General features: G+C 44.4%; 1 protein-coding gene across 1 annotated transcript; it reads left to right on the top strand.

The window, feature by feature from the left end:
- Positions 1 to 5,982: 5,982 nt before the first annotated feature.
- mkxa (mohawk homeobox a) lies at positions 5,983 to 17,212 on the top strand (the record flags this gene model as incomplete). Its single annotated transcript, XM_084151693.1, has 6 exons — positions 5,983 to 6,167; positions 8,848 to 8,898; positions 9,093 to 9,252; positions 11,903 to 12,056; positions 15,319 to 15,660; positions 17,205 to 17,212. 6 exons carry the CDS (start codon positions 5,983 to 5,985, stop codon positions 17,210 to 17,212), a joined length of 900 nt encoding a protein of 299 aa, XP_084007819.1.
- Positions 17,213 to 18,324: the final 1,112 nt, after the last annotated feature.

Genomic DNA, 18,324 nt, shown 5'->3' with positions numbered 1-18,324 from the left:
GACATAGTGGGACCCCTGGTAAAGACGGCACGAGGACACCGGTACATCCTGGTAATAGTAGATTATGCCACCCGGTATCCTGAGGCCATTCCCCTACGGGCGGCGGTCTCCAAGGGAATCGCCCGGGAGCTGTTACACCTCGGGTGGGCATCCAAGCGGTTCAATAAAACACTCAAACAAATGCTGCGGAAGGTCATTGAGCAGTACGGGAAGAACTGGGACCAGCTACTACCCCACCTAATGTTCTCGGTCCGAGAATTACCCAGTCATCCACCGGGTTTTCCCCTTTCGAATTCCTCTACGGGAGGAGGCCACGCGGCCTACTGGACCTCGCCAAGGAGGTGTGGGAAGCCCAGCCGACCCCCTTACGCAGCGTGGTAGAAGGCCCAACGCGCCCAAGCCCAGGTCTACAATCGGGGAACCCAGCCCCGAGAATTCCTGGTGGGAGACAAGGTGCTGGTCTTAATCCCCACGGCAGAAAGTACGTTCCTGGCAACATGGCACGGGCCATACGAGGTGATAGAGAAGCTGGGATCCGACAATTACCGCGTACGGCAGCCGGGGAAATGGAAACCCCAACAGATCTATCACGTGAAACTATTGAAGAGGTGGCACGAGAGGACAGCCTTGGCCGTGTTATGGTCGGGACCCAGGATGCCAACGGTACCAGTGGTGGTCCCGAGCAATGAGGACCTCGGCCAGGCCCAGAAGCAAACGCTCCGGGAGCTCATTGATCGGAACACGGCAGTGTTCTCCGAGAAGCCGGGCCGCACGAACCTCATTGAACACCACGTCCGCACCTGGCCCAGGGAAACGGTACGGAAGAGGCCATACCGGATCCCTGAGGCCCGAAGGAAGGCCGTGAAGCAGGAAGTGGAGGCTATGCTGAGGATGGGGGTCATCAAAGAGTCCCACAGCGCATGCAGGCCCATCGTGTTGGTGCCCAAACCGGACGGTAGCCTGCGCTTGTGTAATGACTTCCGGGGTGTGAACGACATCAGCTTGTTCGACGCCTACCCCATGCCGAGGGTGGACGAGCTCATCAACTGATTGGGAAAGGCCTGGTACATCAGCACACTCTACCTGACCAAAGGATATTGGGAGGTACCGTTGGCAGCTTCCTTCCGGTAGAAGACGCTGTTTTCGACACCGGATGGCTCATATCAGTACCGTGTGCTCCCATTTGATCTCCACTGAGCCCCGCCCACGATCCAGCGTCTGATGGACCGAGTCCTCCGACCCCACCAACAGTACGCAGCAGCCTATTTGGATGACATCATCATCCACAGCCAAGGTTGGGAAGAGCACCTGACGCGCCTCCAGGCGGTGCTGGACGCGCTCAGGCAAGCCGGGTTGGCAGCGAACCCCAAGAAATGCAAGCTAGGGTTTGAGGAGGTAGAGTACCTGGGGTATTTGATCAGATGGGGGAACGTCAAGCCCCAGGAGAGGAAGGTCCACGCGGTACGTGACTGGCCCGTTCCATGCACCAAGACACAGGTCAAGTCCTTCCTGGGACTGGCAGGATACTACAGCCAGTTTATCCTCAACTTTGCCGCTATAGCCTCCCCCCTTACCAATCTAACCAGGGCCCACCTCCCGAAAACAGTGAGATGGACGGACGAGACCGAAGCGGTGTTCAGGCGCCTGAAGGAAGCGCTGTGCTCCCATCCAATTCTCGTAACGCCCGATTTCCAGGTACCGATGTTGGTCCAGACGGACGCATGCGACACGGAACTAGGGGCCGTCCTATCCCAGGTACACGATGGGGAGGAGCACCCCATCATGTACATAAGCTGATACCCAGAGAAAAAAAGTACTTGATTGTTGAGAAAGAGTGCCTAGCGGTGAAGTGGGCGCTAGACACTCTCAAGTATTAACTGTTGGGCACCCACTTCACCCTGGTCACAGACCATGCTCCCATGGTATGGATTGCCAGGGAAAGGGACACAAACAACTAATTGGTAATGATTGTGGTTGGTGAGTAATCAAGAGGCTGATTGCTCACCAGCTGGACGAGTCCCATAAAGCTGCCAGAAGGGCAGCACACGGGAGTGGGGACTGGGGAAGAGAGGTTACTCCCGTACAGTCGTGCTCAGTACCAGAGATAACGGAGGGAGCTCGGTTTTGTTCCCCACAGGATACAGCAAGACCCCGGAGCCCAGAAGACGGTATCCCGGAGGAGGTCTCCTGGAGGAGACCTATTCTTTTCTCTTTGTTTATTATATAAATAAACACCCTTGAAACCGAGCTAATACAGTTCTGTCCGTGTCTGATCTGTGTAAACGGCTTCACCAAACCCCCTGGTCTGCCACAACAGTGACATCTAAAATATACACTACATGACCAAAAGTATGTGGACACCTGCTCATCTAACATCTCATTCCAAAATCATGGGCATTAATATGGAGTTGGTCCCCCCTTTGCTGCTATAACAGCCTCCACTCTTCTGGGAAGGCTTTCCACTATATGTTGGAACATTGCTGTGGGGACTTGCTTCCATTCAGTCACAAGAGCATTAGTGAGGTCGGGCACTGATGTTGGGCAATTAGGCCTGGTTCATCCCAAAGGTGTTCGATGGGGTTGAGGTCAGGGCTTTGTGCAGGCCAGTCAAGTTTTTCCACACCAATCTCGACAAACCATTTCTGTATAGACCTCGCTTTGTGCACGGTGCATTGTCATGCTGAAACAGGAAAGGGCCTTCCCCAAACTGTTACCAAAAAGTTAGAAGCACAGAATCTAAGGGGCCTAGCCCGAACCATGAAAAACAGCCCCAGACCATTATTCCTCCTCCACCAAACTTTACAGTTGCCACTATGTATTAGGGAAGGTAGCATTCTCTTGGCATCCGCCAAACCCAGATTAGTCCGTCGGACTGCCAGATAGAGCGTCATTCATCACTCCAGGGAATGCGTTTCCACTGCTCTAGAGTCCAATGGCGGTGAGCTTTACACCTCTCCAGCCGACGCTTGGCATTGCGCATGGTGATCTTAGGCTTGTGTGCGGCTGCTCGGCCATGGAAACCCACTTCATGAAGCTACTGATTTAACCGTTTTTGTGCTGACATTGCTTCCAGAGGCAGTTTGGAACTCGGTATTGAGTGTTGCAACCGAGGACAGACGGGTTTTACACGCTTCAGCACTCGGCGGTCCCGTTCTGTGAGATTGTGTGGCCTACCACTTCGTGGCTGTTTGAAAGGTGGCAACCCATGACGGTACCACGTTTGAAAGTCACTGAGCTCTTCAGTACGGTCCGTTCTACTGCCAATATTTGTCTATGGAGATTGCATGGCTGTGTGCTCGATTTTATACACCTGTCAGCAATGGGTGTGGCTGAAATAGCCAAAACCATTAATTTGAAAGGGTGTCCACATACCACAGTTTACCAAAAACACTAAATATGATTGGCAGTCCATGGTTTTGATTTCTGTGCGTGCGTGCGGAACGGTCTATCACTCTGTCAGACAGTACACACTTTAATTTTTTGTTGTCCGAGGCTACCTGGCTAAAATGCTTGCTTGCTAGCCTAACTTCCTTTCATGGGCAACGTTAGCTAGTTCATATTAGCCTTCTACATCTACTGTAGCTACATTTTGAACTTCCATCCTCTCAGGCCAGGAGCACAATGTATGAATTAATGGTTGGATCAGATTTGCCATTATAACCATTGGCCAGTACGGATAATTAAGTAAAGTCCAAATCTCTATCTCCATCCATGGCTAATTTAGGAAAGGGTCAATTTTAGCAGTAGCTAGCCACCGGAGGACAACAACACAATGAGATGCAACATTTCAAGTTTTTTCTGTCAATGACGTATGATAATAATAATAATAATAATATGCCATTTAGCAGACGCTTTTATCCAAAGCGACTTACAGTCATGCGTGCATACATTTTTTTTTTTTTGTGTATGGGTGGTCCCGGGGATCGAACCCACTACCTTGGCGTTACAAGCGCCGTGCTCTACCAGCTGAGCTACAGAGGACCACATGATCTCGAAGCGATTTGATAGGAGTGATGCCAAATCCAAACTGGCTTCCCTTGACCCTTTTTTTTGGTGCATCAGGACCATTCACAGTTGAACTCACTCAGTTTAGCTCAATGCTGATTGGCTATTATTTTATACTTTTTTTTATCAAGGAAGGCCAAATGCTTGCTGGCTTCCCTTGCATTCAATGCTACGGGCGGCAACAATGTCATACTCTTTTGGCCTGACAATCACATAGATGGCCTACACATACAGAGACAGAGGGGCGCTGTTTCGTTTGCTCGCTTGCTTTCTCCAGTGAGATACTTCAGCCTCTTGCGAATTGAAGGAAAATTATGAAACACAGAGAGAGGAAAGTTATTTATTTTATGTTTTTTTCTTGGTAATTTTTTGGGGGGAAGCCTAGCTTCCCTTGGCATCCAGTTATACACGCCACTGCGTTTTACAAGCTCCAGATGAGTGCAACCTATCACTAAACACACGAGCACCTGCACAGCGGCAAGACCAAGCCCCCGGGAAACGTTTTTCGGTGAGAATATGTTGCATCAAGTCAGACTACCCCGTGCTACCTGCTCAAGAAAATGTGCGCACAATGAAGAAAACATCTGACTGATATACACAGTAATGCATAGAAAATTGGTATCGTGTGCAATAACAGACAGATGGAAAAAGTCCAGACGCGAACTAGCAGTGAAACACTGCAGCGCTGTATCCCTGATGCGTGCCGCGGAACAGGCATAGAGCATTAACTTTATGTTCGCAGGCTGGGGCTATGTGCTAGGAAACATGAGAAGGGTGACATATTCAGCTTCTCGGGCTGAGAATCGGAGACCACTGAATAAAGCAGAAAGGCGACCGCGGTTCGTGTGGTTTCAGCTCAGGAACTTAGAACGGGAACATGTGAGCAGGGAATGGACAACTGGAAGCAGGATTACAAACTACACAGAGAAGCAGGCGGGCTGCGGTACAGGTAACAGAGAATGAGATATCGTTTGATGGGGTTTCTTATGTGTGACTACAATGGCAAAACTTCTGTCTCAACTTTAAAGCGCATAATACCTGACATGGGATATATCTGGCAACATTGTTCCACGCTGATGGCACAGTATATCCCGTGACTGGAGTTATGATCATGTTAAGACATATTTTGCGGTATGACATTAGGCTACTGTAACTGTAGCTAAATCATAAACATTACCGGGTTGAATCAAATAGAAAAAAAACAATTATAGCCGAAATATTTTGTGTCAAAAATTGCGCTCAATTGCACCTCTGACATTTCTGTCGACGCTTTAGAGATTTCATGGCAACAAGCAGTGGTGTGGAATGCATTATATGTTTTTAAATCAGGGGAATAATGGTATCCTAAATTGAATGCACCAATTTGTAAGTCGCTCTGGATAAGAGCGTCTGCTAAATGACTTAAATGTAATGTAAATGTCTTGGAATTACACTATGCACGAATGAGCCCGTGCGGTTGTGGACCCATTTAGCTAATCTGATGGACCGTATTTTGTCTCAATGTATTGAGATGTTCTGTATGGTGAGGTATGCCTATTGGATGCATGGCACCGCACCGCGCTGCAGACTGGGGTGTTTTATTGCGATGGAGTGCATTAACTTTATAGTGGTCTTTGAGGATAGTCAAGAACACTTGGTAGAAATCACCCTACTGCCTTTGTGGTTTCAATCAGGCTTTCGCTTGGTGCGTAAATTGATCCACCATATTATGAATTATGATACAATACAATGAATGTACCTTTGATTTTGGAGCATCATCATAATTACAAAATCAGAAACCCGACTTTATCAAATGATGTCCATCTGAATATGTTAACCCCAGCTGCATGACTTTAGAATCTCCATATTTCACTTGTTTCACAGGAGACACACCGGGACACGGGGGCAGCAGCTCCAATAAGAAGTCAAGTGCGACACTTTCGAGAAGACAGACAGAATTTTACGCAGTAAAGAATACGAAGGAATAACGAACCAAAGATGAATACTATTGTGTTTAACAAATTGAGTAACCAGGTCATCTTCGATGAGAAGGCGAAGGAGGTCGAGAGGAGCAGCAGAAATTATTTAGAGGTAATAGATGGACAGCATCCGGACCTTCATCCAGACCTGCTATCAAGCAATCATCAAGTTATCAAAGACAACAACGGCATCAGACACAGGAGGTAGGCTATGTCACTCATTCAAACCTAAAAAACAAATCAGACAACAAAACTTGCAACAGTGTTTAGATTTTTGAATTATTGCAATTTGGTTTGTATTGTATAGTCATATCTGGGTAAGGGGACCTTCCTGTTGGCGCAACTGAAGACGGAGTGATACACACTGTGTCAAAGGTGTAAGAAGTTGATGCTGCAAAATTAAATTGTGCAGATGAGTTTCTTTGATTATGGTGACCCCAAATAACCAAGTGTGCGTAGTGCGTAATTATGCATTTATAATGCAAGACGTAGGCTTTTCGAAAGCAATGTCATCTAATAATATTTTGAATATGTTCTAAACAATACTCAACATTATAAATTCAGACAAAAGGTTATCTAAAGTGAAATCATAGCAAATCTAAGCAAAATGTTACAATATCATTGCACAGAATGTAGCCAAAATATTAACCAAATTAGGAGGTTTTACATGCATATTTCATTTTTCCATCTGTGCAATATGATCTTATTGTTTTAGGGAAATTGCAGGAAATGTATATTTACTATTGCAACCTGGTTTGCATTTTAGTGTTGATATTCACATCAAATCTACAGATTAATATCTAGGCCATCCGTGTTCAGTAGCATGTTTATAACACGTCTCCTGTTTCTAATAGCCTATATAAATGTGCACTTGCTTCAACTCTATGTGTGGTCTAGTAGTCAATCATGGCATTTTTTTTTTAAAGAGAGCGAGTAAAAAATGAATAATGTCATACTTTATTTTCGTCTAATCGGAATTCAGAGAGTCCGAACTCCTGATTGCCGCGTGTGCTGTTTACACTCAACACGCATTTTATTTACAGACGGTACAGTAGTCCCTTATATGCGTAGATGGGCACCAGCACCGAATCAAACGCGATGCTGTGTGAAACACGAGTCAATTTAAGCAAACATCCTACACACGGACGGTCTCCATTTGCGCCAGAGTTATTGAACTACTGTACCTCTGTGTGTAAGGAGAGACCGAGGGATAACACAATGACGGTGAGGTGCCGCTTTGGGGGGAATATCATTACTAATGAAGAATATTAATATAAATACTAGGTGTGTGTCGCCAAAATTCAGTACAGGGGAGTAAAATATTCTTTAGGTTGTTCATACAGATCTAGATTACAAGGAAAATATTTGAAGAACATGAACCTTACTTTAGGCAGACTTGAGGTTAGGAGAAGAAATGTTACATCTGCAGTGAAGCTTCGGAGAAGGAATATCGCAGCGCCATAGTGACATCTACAGGTTTAAAAATCCTAGGCAGTCCATTACAAGTATCAGGAACAAGTTGATCTCATTTGGAATTCCTTTAATACATGTTGCTCAATGTTGTGCTTGGTTGAAACACGCCATTGCGTGTTGGTGAGTAGACTTGGCAGCACTACAACTTAGCCCTACTTGAGACACATCTCCCATGGGTGTAAAATTGAATGTTATTATTTGTTTCATTGCGACGTTTTCGTGCTTTGAGGAGAAAACAAGCAACCAATAAAACGCTTCTCTGCCCCAGTTTAATTATAGCGCACTTTGGTGAGAAAATTGCATAGGCCTACTTTCCAACGGTCATTTTACGTGTCATGACTCAGGAGAGTCATTCTTCTTCAAGTAAGGTTATAAAATGAACGGAACATCCACTTTAGTCACACTTAGAACATCCACTTTAGTTAGTTACCATTACATTTGGTCGTGTGTAAATAAATAACTATATTCTCTCTCAATTTTCTAGGATAAAGTGCACCACCACTCATCCGATCACGTCACTTGTTTTTAGTGTGTTTTTTTCCCCCAAAAGTTTTTTTTGCACCCAAATGCATTAAGATGTAGGTCTAATTATATAACATTTAAATGTTAGTATTGATAGCCTCTTCCTTTATCATTGTTTTTCAAATAAAGTTGAATGATATGTCTTTAATTGATTAGTCAAATGGTATTTTGGCCTATATTACACTCTAAAAAAAAGGTTCTCCTAGGAACCTAAAAAGGAGGAACTGGATAAACGTTTTATGTTCCATGTATTTTATATGAATAATAATAATAATAACAAAAATGCTATTAACAATAATAATAAAAACAACATTGAGTGGCAAACTTGTAAAGTCAAACATTTATTTATTAACTTTACATCAGAAATCCAAATAAATATGCAGTCAATAAATAAATAAAGACCTTTAGTACATTGTCAATTATTGACGGATGTTCATATTGCTCATATACATGTGTATCTTGTTGTCACAGGATGCATACCTTCTTAACAACCTATAGGCATCGTTAAAGCGCAGGTGGCTTAGCTAAGCTCAATGTTATTAATTTGTGTTGACCAATAGCAACAGTGTCCCATTGCCTTCCAGTAAAAAAAACTATATTCTATAGAACCTATATCCCTCAAGTAGTCCATGTATGCACAATGAATTAAACCCTTAATTAGACCTAGGCTAAATGTAATCATATTATCGACTTAGTCTTGAATAATAATAACCTAAGTGTAAAAGTTGTGCGTCAAGTCTTGGCCAACAGCTTTGTACAAAGGGAAAATACTTTGTCCAAATGGAAAGAGAAAAAAATATTTCCACATGTTACCAACAGTTTTCGTTATAGCAATGTTTTAATATTTTCTCTAAATTCACTATTGTTTCATTATGTCAATTTCTTATAGGCCTACAGTCTGCAACCTTGACAACTACGTTATGAAAACAAAATCTGAAAAGTATGTGCTACTATTCCCCATAAATTCCACATCAAGAATATGTATTTTTTCTAAATAGATTTGTTTTATAACTACATTTTAAATGGGCATGGGCCTCAATTCAATTCTTAGGCCTATTTCCTCTAGAGCAGTGAGTGACAAACTTGTTGCTCCCTCTCTCTCCCTCCCTCCCTCTCTCTCCCTCCCTTGTGCAGGGGCCGTCAGAACGGCGGGAAGGTGCGACACAAGCGTCAGGCCCTTCAGGACATGGCTCGGCCCCTGAAGCAGTGGCTCTACAAACACAGGGACAACCCATACCCCACTAAGACAGAGAAAATCCTGCTAGCCCTCGGCTCTCAAATGACCTTGGTCCAGGTATTTTTTTCTCTTATTTTAAATATTTCAGGAAAGTTCCATTAGAACAACAGTTTAACCACAATTTCATTTATAATCTGATTGTTGTTGAGATGATATTGTATTGAAATGAAAATACTTATATAGATAAATAATTATAATAGTGAAAAGGCCTCATTACAATGTAGCCTACATCATTCTAGTGTAGCCTACATTTTAATTTGTCACAGAATTCATTCTGTATGAATTCTCCATCTTTATTTAACCTTATGGTTTTCATTATGGACAACATTGACCTTGACCTCATCTCCTCCTTATTATAGCCTGCTTGTCGTTATAAATAGGCAGCTTGTAGTTAGGTGGCCTTTTTAGTGTTATGAGTCATAGAGTATGGTGTTCCTCTAGATTACTGTATTTCCATCATAAAGTGAGAGAGAGAGACAGAGAGAGAGAGAGAGACAAAGAGAGAGAGACTGAGAGAGAGAGACTGAGAGAGACAAAGAGAGAGAGAGACAAAGAGAGAGAGAGACAAAGAGAGAGAGAGATACAGAGAGAGAGAGAGAGACCGAGAGAGAGAGATACAGAAAGAGAGAGCAGCAACAGAAGGCTACAATAGTCAGATGTTGAGCTGAGCTTCTCCCTACAGTATGTTCTGTCTGACGTGGGGCTGCTATATCATCTGGACACAACACAATGTAATTAATATGAGAGAGAGATCTGTCTCTGTGTCGGTCGCCTAATCTGTTTTTAATTTTGGTCCTAATGAAGCCTTTTGTTTTGGGAATGTGAGCACATCACAGAAGAATGCTTTACATGGAACACCCACACACACACAGGCCCACTACCCCACACACCCCATACGGGGGGGGTGAAAGGTCATGCTATGTTCACTCTGTCTGTGACCTACCTGTCTGTCTGTATGCCACAGGGCAGGAACAAGGAACAAGGAACAAGGTGATTAACCATGTGGTGTCATAACACTGTGTTTGATGTCTTTGGGCCCTGATGTCTGTGGGCCCCAATGGGCCCTGGTCAAAAGTAGTGCACTATATAGGGGAATAGGGTGCTATTTGGGACGCAGCCCAAGTGAGCCACCCATCCATCCTCCCCCAGTCTCAGTCTTAGTGACAGCCATCTTTTCTTACAGGCTCATTAGCAAGCCGCTTCAGACCTCTATGCTCTCTAAGTGCTCTCTCAGTCTCTCAGTCTCTCTCAGTCTCTCAGTCTCTCAGTCTCTCAGCCTCTCTCAGCCTCTCTCAGCCTCTCTCAGTCTTGCTCAGCCTCTCTCCCGCTCAGCCTCTCTCAGCCTCTCTCAGCCTCTCTCAGCCTCTCTCAGCCTCTCTCAGTCCTCCAAGCCACATGTGGACGCCTCAGCTTAGGCCCCTGGTTTGACATGCTCTCAGCCAGAGACAAAGGGACGTGGGACTCTATTTGTTAACGAGAAACATGATACTGAAAGATCAGAAAAGAAGTACTCTAGCATACTGCCAGTCCAACTCTTTCATAAGTCGCTTGAAGTGTATTGAGCATGAACAGTTATTCTAGTATAACTTCTAATGGTCTCTGGTTCTTGTGAAATGAAGAAGGCAGGGTTGAGTATCATTTTATTGCATTAATGAAGACTGTGTTTGGGAAAAAAACATATTATTAAAGGAGGTTGGCAGAATCCAGAATAAGGACATAGGACTGGGTACATTGGGTTGGAAATAAGTTAATGAATCGTTACATTCGCTGGGCCTGTCCAGCGTTTAGGGGTGTTAAATGGTTGTGAATGGCTTTTTGAAAGCCTTTGATATGGACTAGACTAGATGAATACTGCAGTGTTTTCTTGCTGATTTTCTCGACCCATTTCCCCAGCGTGTCTGGGATGTCTCAGAGACTTCTGCTTCTGCGGTATTATGGGTATCAGGGTCCGCCGTGTTGCAAACCGCCTCTGTCTTTCCGTCTCTCTCGTACCCAGGGTAAGGCCGGCCAGAGGGAGGGAGGGAGGCACAGCAGACATTTTCCTAAAGGATAGTCTTTGTTTTGTCATGGATGTGGAGGTGTTTTGAATCCAAACAATAACAGAGATTTCTATTTTTCTTCCCTTTTCTCTCCGTTCTTCCCTCTCTCTGTTCTCCTCTCTCTCTCTCTCTCTCTCTCTCTCTCTCTCTCTCTCTCTCTCTCTCTCTCTCTCTCTCTCTCTCTACTCTCTCTCTCTCTCTCTCTCTCTCTCTCTCTCTCTCTATCTCTCTCTCTCTGTTATTCTCTCTCTCTCTGTTCTTCTCTCTCTCTCTCTCTCTCTCTCTCTCTCTCTGTTCTTCTCTCTCTCTCTCTCTCTCTCTCTCTCTCTCTCTCTCTCTCTCTCTCTCTCTCTCTCTCTCTCTCTGACTCTGACTCTCTCTGACTCTCCTCCTTGTCCTTTGCTCTTCTCTTGGTTTTTCTGTCTGTCTCTGTCTCTCTCTCTCTCTCTCTCTCTGTTTCTCTTTCTCCTCTCTCCTATCACTCTCTGTCTTTTTCTCACTTTCTCTCTTACCCCCTCTCTCACTTTCTCTTTCTCTCTTACCCCCTCTCTCACTTTCTCTCTCTCTCTCCCTCTCTCTCTCTCTCTCTCTCTCTCTCTTACTTTCTCTCTCTATCTTACTTTCTCTCTCTCTCTCTCTCCCTCCCTCCCTCTCCCTCCCTCGCTCAGGTGTCTAACTGGTTTGCCAACGCCAGACGGAGGCTGAAGAACACAGTGAGACAGCCAGATCTGAGCTGGGCGCTGCGCATCAAACTCTACAACAAATACGTCCAGGGCAACGCAGAGAGACTGAGTGTCAGCAGCGATGACACCTGCTCAGAAGGTAGGCTAACTTTCTCCTCATCGCCAACCTATCGCATTACAACATCGTATGTCTATGTCATGAAGGTAACCCTCACTGTCAGTGCCGACTTATCACATTACACCTCATAACATCACATACAGTGCATTCGGAAAGTATTCAGACCTCTTGAATTTGTTCACATTTTGTTACGTTACAGCCTTATTCTAAAATGGATTAAATTGTTTTTTCACCCCACTCATCAATCTACACACAATACCCCATAATGACAAAGCAAAAACAGGTTTTTAGAAACTTTTGCAAATGTATTAAAAATGAACAACTGAAATAACACATTTACATAAATATTCAGACCCTTTATTCAGTACTTTGTTGAAGCACCTTTAGCAGCGATTACAGCCTCAAGTCTTCTTGGGTATGACGCTACAAGCGTGGTACACCTGTATTTGGGGAATTTCTCCCATTCTATTCTGCAGATCCTCTCAAGCTCTGTCAGGTTGGATGGGGAGCGTCGCTGCACAGCTATTTTCAGGTCTCTTCAGAGTTGTTCGACCGGGTTCAAGTGCGGGCTCTGGCTGGGCCACTCAAGGACATTCAGAGACTTGTCCCGAAGCCATTCCTGCATTGTCTTGGCTGTGTGCTTAGGGTCGTTGTCCTGTTGGAAGGTGAACCTTCGCCCCAGTCTGAGGTCCCGAGCTCTCTGGAGCAGGTTTTCATCAAGGATCTCTCTGTACTTTGCTCCGTTCATCTTCCCTCGATCCTGACTAGTCTCCCAGTCCCTGCCGCTGAAAAACATCCCCACAGCATGATGCTGCCACCACCATGCTTCACCGTAGGGATGGTGCCAGGTTTCCTCCAGACGTGACGCTTGGCATTCAGGCCAAAGAGTTCAATCTAGGTTTCATCAGACCAGAGAATCTTATTTCTCATAGTCTGAGAGTCTTTAGGTGCCTTTTAGCAAACTCCAAGCGGCCTGTCATGTGCCTTTTACTGAGGAGTGGCTTCTACCATAAAGCCCTGATTGGTGGAGTGCTGCAGAGATGGTTGTTCTTCTGGAAGGTTCTCCCATCTCCACAGAGGAACTCTGAAGCTCTGTCAGAGTGACCATCGGATTCTTGGTCACCTCCCTGAGTAAGGCACTTCTCCCCCGATTGCTAAGTTTGGCTGGGCGGCCAGCTCTAGGAAGAGTCTTGGTGGTAACTTCTTCCATTTAAGAATGATGGAGGCCACTGTGTTCTTGGGGACTTTCAATGCTGCAGAAATTTTTTGGTACCCTTCCCCAGATCGGTGCCTCGACACAATCCTGTCTCTGAGCTCTACGGACAATTCCTTCGACCCCATGGCTTGGTATTTGCTCTGACATGCACTGTCAACTGTGGGACCTTATATAGACAGGTGTGTGCCTTTCCAAACCATGTCCAATCAATTGAATTTACCACAGGTGGACTCCGATCAAGTTGTAGAAACATCTCAAGGATGATCAATGGAAACAGGATGCACCTGAGCTCAATTTCAAGTCTCATAGCAAAGGGTCTGAATACTTCTGTAAATAAGATATTTCTGTTTTTTATTTTTAATACATTTGCAAAACTTTCTAAAAACCAGTTTTCTCTTTGTCATTATGGGGTATCGTGTGTAGATTGATGATAATTGTTATTTATTTAATCAATTTTAGAATAAGGCTGTAACGTAACAAAATGTGGAAAAAGTAAAGGTGTCTGAATACTTTCTGAAGCCACTGTATATCATATCATACCTCTACCTCAGAAAATGAGGTCAGCCAAACACAACCATTTCCATCCTCCTTCCTACTGCCTCGTATCCGACAGCTCCAGCCCCGAAGTAGGATCCTGTTATGCAGGGCCATGCATTGGTGTTTATAAATGGCCTGTCTGTGGTTGCGTCTCAAATTGCACCCTATTCCCTATGTAGTGCACTACTTTTGACCAGGATGCGTCTCAAATTGCACCCTATTCCCTATGTAGTGCACTACTTTTGACCAGGGCTAATTTGGGACGCACACTATGTGTCCTGGTAGAAAGACGCTGATGCTCAGAGGCTGTGACACACTGTCATTAAGACACCCTACAGGACTAGCAGGGCTGAAGACTAGCTTCCCCTTCAGATCCCAGCCTGCAATTGGAAATGAGAGGCTCTGTCATACATGTATTTATCTCTCTCTCTCTCTCTCTCTCGCTCTCTCTCTTTCTCTCTCTCTCTCCCCCTCTCTCTGTCAGTTATTTTCTGTGACACAGAAAAACACCCATGCACTGTACTGTGGTGTCACTCAGTCTTTTAAGCCCTAATTAGGTTTGTTGAGGAGAAGAGAACAGTGTGGGCAGGGTGGAATGTCTTTATTTTGCAGTCTTCAGTTCTCCAGTGCCCCGAGACTTGCTTCTTTTGTAATAAATTGCTTATATAGGGCTCTGGTCAAAAGTAGTGCACTATATAGCTATTTGGGATGCACGTACTGTTGCTCCAGGAGTTAGTTATGTGACTAAGGAGACGATAACCCCAATGACCCTGTAACTACTCAGAGGCTAACTGTCAAGGTCTCACTGTTAGATACTTCACCACATTGTCAGCAGGGTTGCCGTGGCAATGCCTCAACAGGAAGAGGTCAGGGGTCAAACTGAGGGAGGTTAAAGGTCACCTGTAGCTCAGGTTTATGTCCAACTTGAGGAAAGGCATGAAAGAGAAATGTCACAGGCTTAAAAAAGGAACCTGAGGATTTCAACGTCACTCTCGGATATACGATGTACGCCTCGAATATACACCTCAAATATACACCTCAAATATCTACCTCAGGAAGCAGGGGAAGGAAAGCAAATATGTCCATGTGGTTCTGATATAAGCTACAATTATAATTTGGCCCGGACTGAATCAAAACTCAGACCTGCCCAAATAATTTCCAGTGGAGCGCTCTTGATTTCCCTGATCCCGAGAGGGGATCTGTTTTTCAGCACCGTGTTATATCTTCTGTATTTTCTTTCATCAGGTGGGGGCCAATATTTTATTTCAATCTCGGCTGCAAAGAGCTCCCTGGAAATTATTTATTTCTACCAAAGGATAACAGCAATGTGCTTTTGATAGAGAGGAAATGGGCTACCATCCGTCATGGTTTAGTAATGCCTTGGTCTTAAGTTGACGGCTGAGGTCTTCACTGTAGCTGGTTGAAGCCCTGCCAACTGGAGGGCATGCAGACAGAGGAACTAAATGTTTTTTTTTTTCTTTCGCTCTTCTTTGTCTGGGCTCTCCCTGGTGGCTCCCCCTGGTGTTGTAGACGGGGACAACCCTCAGCGGATGCAGACGAGCGGCGGCGAGTTCAGCAAGCCCATGTACCAGAGCGTCATCAAAAAAGAGGGAGCCGCCATGATAGGGGCGGGGCTCCGGGCCGCCGACGCCGCCTCATTGGCCGAGGACTACGTGACTCCGCCTCCCAAGTACAAGAGCAGCTTGCTTCACCGGTACCTCAACGACTCGCTGCGACACGTGATGGTGGCCAACGCCGTCATGGACGCCAGGAAGAGGAACCACTCAGGATCCTTCAGCTCCAACGAGTACGACGATGATCTCCTCTCCCCGTCGTCCTCAGAAACCGAGGCAAACTTTGTTTATCGAGCTGGTAAGAATCCTACATTCTTTCTCACATTCTTTCCTTAATATTTAGCTGCCTGCTGCCTCTCTCTTTTTCTGTCCCCATCTGCACATTTTTGTTTTAATTCCCGGCCCTCAGCCCCATCTGGCCCGTTCATTGTGAGGAGGACGTTCTTGGGCGCTGTGACGATGTTCCACTGCTGTTCCACTCCCTGTTGTCCTGTTTCAATAGCCAGGTTCTGGTTTCCCCCTTACAGAAAATATTTTACATGACTTTTTTTGCACATGTGAAATTCCACATGTGAAATCATGTGAAACCATGTGTTTTTGGAACACATCAAGTAATGATATTTCACATGAAGTGTCACATGTGGATTTTCTCATGTGATCATATAACCTTTCACATGTGGATTACATTTTCCCCATGTGAATATTTTTCACTTGAGATTTCCCAGGTGATGCCCTGCAAACAAAAATGTGTAATTAGTATACACACACAAACAGTGCTTTTAACATACATATTTCCCCAGAACGTCACGCAGTCACAGTGTTTTTAACATACAGATGTCCCCGGAAATTCACGCAGTCACTATATTTTTAACATACATATTTGACACACTTTTACATACATTATTACATTGTGTATGTTTATTTATAGAGTAATTATTATTCCACATGTCCTCACCTGGGATTTGATCTCACAACCTCTTGGTTCACGGCATTCCGATCTTCCTGCTATGCCACACTGACTGATTTCACCTGTATTCCTACACTTTGGACTTAAGTAAAGTAAATCTCTGCTTTGTTAAAAATACACTGAAGAAAACTATTGTATGTTTCATAGTGATTCAGGAGTAACATTAAAACAGAATAATATGCCCCACCAACATTAGACAACTATACAGAAAACCCCTCAAATAGCTGAAATAAGTAAATGTCATCAATGATGACAGAATAGTCAGATTAACTGATACCTAAAATAGCAGTGCAGATGGTAATCTTTTGCTAAGTGCAGAGATGTATTATAGGGAATGAATCTGTAGAAGAATGTTACAGACTTTGTGATGCAGCAACAATATTAGCATACCCCAAATCCAGAGGTTGTGAGTTCAAAACCCAGGTGGGGTCATATTGAAAAGCCAGTACTATGTGATAATGTCATATGTAATCATATTGTCATTGATTAAGAAAACACATAAAACATTTGTGATATTTTCACATGTGAAATAGCTGTTTTCACATGTTGAGCTAAAACTTTTACATGTGATAATCTAACTCTCATATGTAGGGTTGCTTTTTCACATGTGTAAAACCTTCATATGTGAAAATCTAATTTGCACTTTCACATGTGAAACTCTGACTCTCACATGTGGAATTGCATTTTCACATGTGAAAAAGTTTTGCATCCCCATGTTGTCACATTTATTTGACATGAGATCGTGTTTTCACGTGTAGTATCACATGTGGCTTTTACATGTTGTCACATGTTATCACATTAATATCACATAAGATCACATGCAATCACAAGAGATCACATGCACTCCTTGTTCTCACACTCTTCTTTCATTTCAGACATGTGAAAGTTAATAGGATACTTGTGGCTACTGAAATGGACCTCCTAGGTACCTATAGGATATGATTTCCCTTTTCTTCTAAGCTATCTCTCTGTTAACCATGCACCTGCAACAAAAAAATAGCTCTGATGTGCGAGTGCCTTTTAGAATTTTGGTTATGAGTTAACAGAATATGAACTTTTAAAAGTGAGATTTTCACTGGACGGTTACTTTACGTCTGTGTTGCAAATTACACCCTATTCCTTACTTAGTGCACTATGTAAATAATTTGGGACTTTACCTAAGTCTAATATACCTCTCTCTGTGTGTTCTGTTCACACCAACAGAGATACTGGCCTCGCCCTCTCTGTGTACACTGTGGAATTCCCCCTTTCTCCTTCCTCTAACTGGGTTTTAGGGTTTTACACTAGAGACACAACAAGACCATATGTAACATGCTCACACTGACTACTGTTTGGCATGAGAGAGAGAGAACAGGGCAGGCGTGTGTGTGTGCCAGCGTGGGTAAGCCAGCGTGGGTGAGCCAGCGTGGGTGATCGTGCAGGGGCTCAGTGCAAATAAAACAAAAACCGAAGCTAAAGTATTACAAAACAATGGAGAGGTACATAAAACGAACGAGTGTATGTGTGAGTTTTCCACTTGGCATTTCTCACAGTGCAGTGTCCCTTAATCCCTGGTTTTGGTGCCTGTGGGTTGGTGCCTGTGGGTTGGCCTTGGATGTCAGAATGGCTGTTTGTGCTGTGTGCTATGAAGGGTTCATGGTGTCATGGCGTTTCAGCCACAGCTTGCAGGTGCTGTTACCAATCAGACCTAGTCTCACAGAGTGCTGCGTGGAGTTCTTACAGTTCTTCTTCAGTTCTAGAACAACTGGGCCTTTGTTCCAAAGAAGACTTCATAACTGATAATAAGGATTTCACTATTGCATGTATAAAGTTCAGTATTAAAAAGTGCCTGTAGGGAATTCGGATTGAGGTGGAGGAGTGGGAGAGGGGGTTGGGATATTATCCTGTTTTATTCAGCCATTTTATGGCTAAACGTGTTTTGCATTATCTCTGTGCGAAGGAACGGAGAGGCATTTGAAGTGATGTATAAGCCAGATTGGGGAGGCTGTCCAATGA

Source organism: Coregonus lavaretus (assembly GCF_964263955.1).
Source record: "Coregonus lavaretus genome assembly, chromosome: 34".
Taxonomy (NCBI): Eukaryota; Metazoa; Chordata; class Actinopteri; order Salmoniformes; family Salmonidae; genus Coregonus; species Coregonus lavaretus.
Note: the sequence above shows the minus strand (reverse complement) of the source record. Positions and strands in the feature narration are given on the sequence as shown.